General features: G+C 34.7%; 1 protein-coding gene across 1 annotated transcript; it reads right to left on the bottom strand.

Annotated features, from left to right (window-relative positions):
- Window positions 1–2,126: 2,126 nt before the first annotated feature.
- Window positions 2,127–4,211, bottom strand: LOC114544619 (probable ATP-dependent DNA helicase RecS). The gene is made up of 3 exons (XM_028563202.1): window positions 3,757–4,211; window positions 2,759–3,488; window positions 2,127–2,618 (listed from the first exon to the last, which is right to left on the bottom strand). Exons 1-3 carry the CDS (start codon window positions 4,209–4,211, stop codon window positions 2,127–2,129), a joined length of 1,677 nt encoding a protein of 558 aa, XP_028419003.1.
- Between the last annotated feature and the right edge of the window lie 2,542 nt (window positions 4,212–6,753).

Raw genomic sequence — 6,753 nt, 5'->3', positions numbered from 1 at the left:
GATGAAAACTGAGAAGGTAAGACAGTGAAATAATTGAATTCACTGATATTTTGTCATTAATTGATAATATTAATATCCATAACCCATGTGGCATTGTGTTTTGATGCACCCTACTTTTAGAATTAACTCTGTCTAACACCAGATGATTTTACTTGTCATGTGAAAAGTGCCGGCGCCTAATGGGTTAAGGAACTAGATGATAATTCGACTTTACCTAATTTCCAGGTTAACCTTGGGGTTTACATAAGAATGAGCAATATGAAGAGGACATGATTGACACACTGTTACACACTTGCACAAGTATGTTCCAGGACATAATGAAGACTTGCCAGAAAGTTCACTGTAAAGGTTGTTGAGTGGTGGGGACTATTTAACTTTTGAAAGGCACAGGAAGCTCAGTCAGCCATGCAAGATGCAAGGACTCCTTCAGCAAGATTAGAGGGGCTTATTCCCAAGACAGAGGACTTTCACACCCAAATGGAGTGGATGCAAGTAATAACTTTTTTCAGACAGTTTATCTACATGTACAAAATTTCTTCCATTGTTCAGTTGAATTTAACTCATTACTCACTCATTAGGTATGTATATTATTTTCCCCTTTTTGGTATAGGTGATATGGAACCAATTATATAGCACTAGTTCAGCAAGAGATGCAGGCACACTCTATGCCATGCGGAATGCTATTGATGCAAGAAATGTGTCAAATGATCCACATAACAGGTATTATGCTGCTAGCGGAGTTTCTTGACAAAGTTACTGATGCATATCTAATAAATGGGGCACTTGTACATTTTGGGATGGCAACAATAGATGATGAGTGTACTAAACATATATGGGGGTCTTCAGTTGATAAGGAGAGCAAGAAGGAGTTTGCTGTAAAAGTGATCTCTGATTTTGTTTGAGCATGTCCTTTACAGTGTCCCAGATTACCAGCTAATGCTCGGTTGAGTAATGATTTAAAGTGCAGTGTCTGTGGCAAAGCATATAAACGTCCAAGTGCTCTGAAGAAACATGAAGAACAGAAACATGACATTAGGCAACTTCAAGAGCAATTGCCAAAAGAAAAGGCCCAAGGCAAAGAAGACAAGGTTAAAAACTATACACATCAACTTTTAGTGATGCTGCTTCTCCGTCTTAACCAAAACGATGCCATCAAACTTGCTGATGGGCCTCGCCTAATCCGGATCTACAAGTATTTTTTTCTGTACTTCAAAGTATCTGGATGCCCGAAGTATGCATTTGCCATGCTGCAGCTTCAAGCCAAGTTAACTGCCTATTAAGTCCCAGGCTTGCCCACTCTCTAATCTGGAACCGCTTTGTCAACCACAGTGGCAAAGTAGATACCAACACCCAATGGATTTGGAAATTGAGCATGATAACAAATCATTCAAGACAGATTGTCAAAGCTTCCGTGGGGAAATTACAGAAAAGACAACAAAACGTGTTGGCCGTAGCACAATGCCTTCTGATGAAATTTTGCATAACTTTGACAGTACAACTCATGTGAAAAACAATCAGGAAAGCACACTATGATGTCCACAGAGGAGGATGTACTTACACTAGTGGACTATTTGCTCCCAGCTAATGTGTTCGGTAACATACCAGGACGAGCACATTCAGCATTTGAGAACATGCCTAACAACCTACTGGACTCTGTCTGTGAAAAACTTAAAACATGGATTGGTCAATCATTGAGGAAATTCAGCAAGAAACATTATTATAAAATGTGACTTTTTTTACACGTGAAGTTGTTGTGTGTAGCTAATATTAATTGTTATTCAAAAAAGGTTGTCCTAAAAAGCCAAACTATAAGCATGCAAAGAGAACCAAAATGGTATTTGATATTCCGACAGTGCATCATATTTTAGTTGTATGGCAACCCCTTCTGTGCCTGGAGATTTTACATATGGGGTTAAAGTTAAATTAATGTAATTGTATACATGCTTCATATATATATGCTGTATATATATATATACATATTATATATATATATATATATTATATTATATATATATATATATATATATTATATAATATATATATATATATATTATATATATATATATGATTTTCCTATATATATACATATAGGAATTATATTAAAACAATTAAAAAAGTACAATACTTTATTCACTGTCTTCAGAGCTGTCTTGTAAGCATGGGTGTCTGCATCTTAGGGAAAGAAATCCAATGTCACTCATTTCAATGCCAGTGTCCCTATCCTGACACTCCCTGTCTGTTTCTTGCATGTCATCATCATCACCACTACTATTGCTGTCACTTAAGTCACACAGGGATTGCCAAACATATTCAGCATGTTTCTGTTCATAGAAACTGAATCTCTTCAAAAGCATTTCAACACTGGAAAGTTCCCTTGAACTTTCAACAATTGAATCTATTAGATTTCTTGTGAAACCAGTAATCAAATCTAAGCCAATCAGCAGCTGTTCATGTTTCATGTCACCTGCAAGTTGAAGGCGATATTCCAAAAGATTGTCTCTCAACTGTTTTGCCCTTTCCGGTCTGAGCTTCATCCCCTTGTTCTCACCATTAGAACTGGTAGCTGTAGATCTTAGGAGATTTTCAAACTTAGACTGGTGATCAGTTGGAATGCAAGTCTTAGAACATGAGCATTGTTCTTGATTAGCACATTCACATAAACACTTGCACTTTCCTGCACATATATCACAGCAGGAATGAAGGACAGAGTTTGGTACTGGATTACTGGTAAATGCTTTCAGAAGTAAAACCCTTCTACAATCTGTGTTATTCCTGACGTTTCTTTCATTTGCTTGGTGATGTTGCTGCTACGGGTACAGCCTTTGTACTTCAAAAGTATTGCATGAGAGCTTGCTTGGTTGCGCGCAACTCTGCCTGATTCCTGAAGATAATCATCAAGCCCACTTGATGGTCCCAGATGAATAACCACATTTCCTCCTCTTACATTCACACCCATTCCGAATGCAATAGTGCAAAATACCACTCGAACAGTACCATTCTCCTTACAAAACTCAGTCTCTATTGTCTTTTTTACAAGACTGTGTGTTTTCTTGTGGTACATTGCAAATAGTCGAGACCTGTCATCCACAGGCTCCTTTCCAGTAGGTCTATAATAGGCCTTCGGTCCAAGACACTGCGTAAATAGTTCAAACAGTTCTTTTGCATGTTCCTTTCTTCGACAAAACACAATGACCTTTGTAGCATTCACATGCATTTCTTCTAATTCATCAATAATTGACCTAAAAGTATCATACAAGTTTTCGTGATCCACATCCTTTACAGAATATCGAATGTTGGGCTTATTTGGGTCACCAATAATCTCTACACAGTTCTTCATACACAAATCTTTAATAATGGTCTTTTGTGTTGCTTCAGTTGCTGTCGCTGTGAGTGCTATAACAGGAATATCTCTATGCACCAATGAACGAAGTTCTGATAATCTTCCATAGTCTCTTCTAAAAGCTTCTTCAGTGACACTGTCTTTTCCCCTAAAATTGGAAATTTTTACAGGTATTAGCTTTCATTTTTGCTTAAATCCCTCCGTTTAATTGTTTCATAATATATAGTAGAAGAAGCGCATATAGGAAAAACTACTTTATGCAGTACCTATATGATTTATTAATATAAATAAACTGATGAAAGCAGCAAGCGAGAGGGACAAACATGACGCTCTTCTGGTTCGGTTTTCATGTCATTACTTCACTTTAGTTACATGTAAATACACATATTACAATCAAATGTAACATAAAAACTTACCACTTCGCGATGCAATGGCTTTCATCGACAAACACGGCTTTTAAGTTGCTTTTCAACTGGCGAAATATGTGACGGTAACTGTTCAGAAGAGCTTCGGGACTCCCAAACACAATTCTGGCCTTGAAATTCAAAATATCTGTCAGTTGATCTTCCGAACAGTCGTCCCCAACATACGAGGCAGGAATTCCACGACTAACTAAGTTGTTCACTTGATCTTTCATCAGCGAGACCAAGGGAACGACCACGAGAACCATTGATTTCTTGTTTCCTAATAAATGCTCGAAAGCGTATGGTGCTAGCTCAAATGCAAGGCTTTTCCCAGCTCCTGTGGGCGCCGAAACGAAGACATCTCTGTTTGAAAGATATGCCTGAACAGTGTTCTGCTGATACTCTTTCAGTTCGGAGTAACCAACAGACGTCTTTGCTTTGTCAATCGCTTCGATAATGGAAGCCATATCAAAGTATTTTCTAATCGAGTGAAATTGTGGTGAAATCGACACCAACATCGACACCTTGATTGACATGTTTATTCACGCGGAATAGTCGAACGGTAATTATAATAATTAATTCAGCGACCTGATTTTGGGTCGCCAAATATGGGCGAAGCAAGTTTGACAAGTCGACTCTTCCGCGCGTTCCTTCCCTCGCTTTCGCGACCTCGCTACGCTCGGTCGCTCAAACTCGCGTGTCGGTTTAAAGAGTCGACTTGTAGCAAATCTAGATAAATGATGGTTACCATAGCAACCATAATTTTCAATATGATGATCTTGATCATATTTAGCATATTATTCATGATAAATGATGGTTACCATTGCAATCTAATTTTCATTATGATGATCTTGATCGTATTTAGCATATTATTCATAATAAATGATGGTTCCCATGGCAACTATTATCATCATTTTGATGTTGATCATATTTAGCATATTATTCATGATATATGCTGGTTCCATGGCAACCATAATTTCCTTCATGATGATCTTGATCATTTAGCATATTATTCTGATGGTTATGCAACCATCCATTTTCTTATAGTGATGATTCATATTAGCAATATTACAATAAATGATGGTTGCATGGGAACCATTATCATCTTTTTTATGATAATGATCAAAATTAACATAATATTCCTAATAAATTATAGTTGCAATTCCAACCATGATGATCATTATAATGATCTTGATCATATTTAGCATATTATTCATGATAAATGATGGTTACCATTGGCAAACATGGTTTTCATTATGATGATCTTGATCATATTTAGCATATTAATCATGATAAAGCATGGTTAAAATGGCAACCATAATTTTCATAATGATGATTTGGATCATATTTAGCATATTATTCATGATAAATGATGGTTACCATGGCAACCATAATTTTCATTATGATGATCTTGATCATATTCAGCATATTATTCATGATAAATTATGGTTGCCATGGCAACCATTATCATTTTGATGATACATACTAATCATAATAAATTATGGTTGCAATTTACACCATGATGATCTTTATGATGATCTTGATCATATTTGGCATATTATTCATGATAAATGATAGTTACCATGGCAACCATAATTTTCATTATGATGATCTTGATCATATTTAGCATATTATTCATGATAAATGATGGTTAATATGGCAACAATAATTTTAATTATGACGATCTTGATCATATTTAGCATATTATTCATGATAAATGATGGTTACAATGGCAACCATAATTTTCATTATGATGATTTGGATCATATTTAGCATATTATTCATGATAAATGCTGGTTACCATGGCAACCATAATTTTCATTATGATGATCTTGATCATATTTAGCATATTATTCATGATAAATTATGCTTGCCATGACAACCATTATCATCATTTTGATGATAATGATCAAAATTAACATACTAATCATAATAAATTATGGTTTCAATTTCAACCATGATGATCTTTATCATGATCTTGATCTTATTTAGCATATTATTCATGATAAATTATGGTGGCCATGACAACCATTATCATCATTTTGATGATAATGATCAAAATTAACATACTAATCATAATAAATTATGGTTCCAATTTCAACCATGATGATCTTTATCATGATCTTGGTCATATTTAGCATATTATTCATGATAAATGATGGTTACCATGGAAACCATAGTTTTCATTATGATGATCTTGATCATATATAGCATATTATTCAGGATAAATGATGGTTACCATGGCAACCATAATTTTCATTATGATGATCTTGATCATATTTAGCATATTAATCATGATAAATTATAGTTACCATGGCAACCATGATTTTCATTATGATGATCTTGATCATATTTAGCATATTATTCATGATAATTGATGGTTACCATCCTAACCATAATTTTCATTAGGAAGATCTTGATCATATTTAGCATATTATTCAAGATAAATGATGGTTACCATGGCAACCATAATTTTCATTTGATGATCTTCATCATATTTAGCATACTCATGGAATTAAATCGGCAAATTTAGTTAACAGCTAGGGAGCGAAAATAATGTAGAACGAAATATTATTAACTAAATATGCATAAGTCGAAAGGAAAAACCCGAAGAAATGGTGGTCTGAAATTAAACGTATCTCAAACCTTGTAACCAAACGGAAACTGATAAGTTTAGCCAATGTTGAAACGTTTTCCAACCTTACACCAAGAGATCAAACAAATGAAATGAATAAAACATTTTTCGACTAGAATGTTCGACTAAATGATAGTTACCATGGCAACCATTATTTTCTTTATGATGATCTTGATCATAATTAAAATATTATTCATGATAATTGCTGGTTACCATTACAACCATAATTTTCATTATGATGATCTTGATCATATTTAGCATATTATTCATGATAAATGATGGTTACCATGGCAACCATAATTTTCGTTATGATGATCTTGATCATATTTAGCATATTATTCATGATAAATTATAGTTACCATGGCAACCATAAT

The sequence above is a fragment of the Dendronephthya gigantea genome, unplaced genomic scaffold, assembly GCF_004324835.1.
Source record: "Dendronephthya gigantea isolate DGI-Jeju-01 unplaced genomic scaffold, DenGig_1.0 000874F, whole genome shotgun sequence".
Lineage (NCBI taxonomy): Eukaryota > Metazoa > Cnidaria > Anthozoa > Malacalcyonacea > Nephtheidae > Dendronephthya > Dendronephthya gigantea.
The sequence above is the reverse complement of the archived record's forward strand: the minus strand, read 5'-3'. Positions and strand labels throughout refer to the sequence as shown.

Excerpts from the sequence above, each read along its gene's own strand:
- LOC114544619 (XM_028563202.1), bottom strand. The coding sequence starts at position 4,211 with ATGGCTTCCATTATCGAAGCGATTGACAAAGCAAAGACGTCTGTTGGT. Across the intron at positions 3,489-3,756 it reads AGCCATTGCATCGCGAAGTG|GGGAAAAGACAGTGTCACTG; the intron begins GTAAGTTTTTAT and ends TTCCAATTTTAG. Across the intron at positions 2,619-2,758 it reads CGTCAGGAATAACACAGATT|ACTTGCATTCCAACTGATCA; the intron begins GTAGAAGGGTTT and ends TCATGTTCTAAG.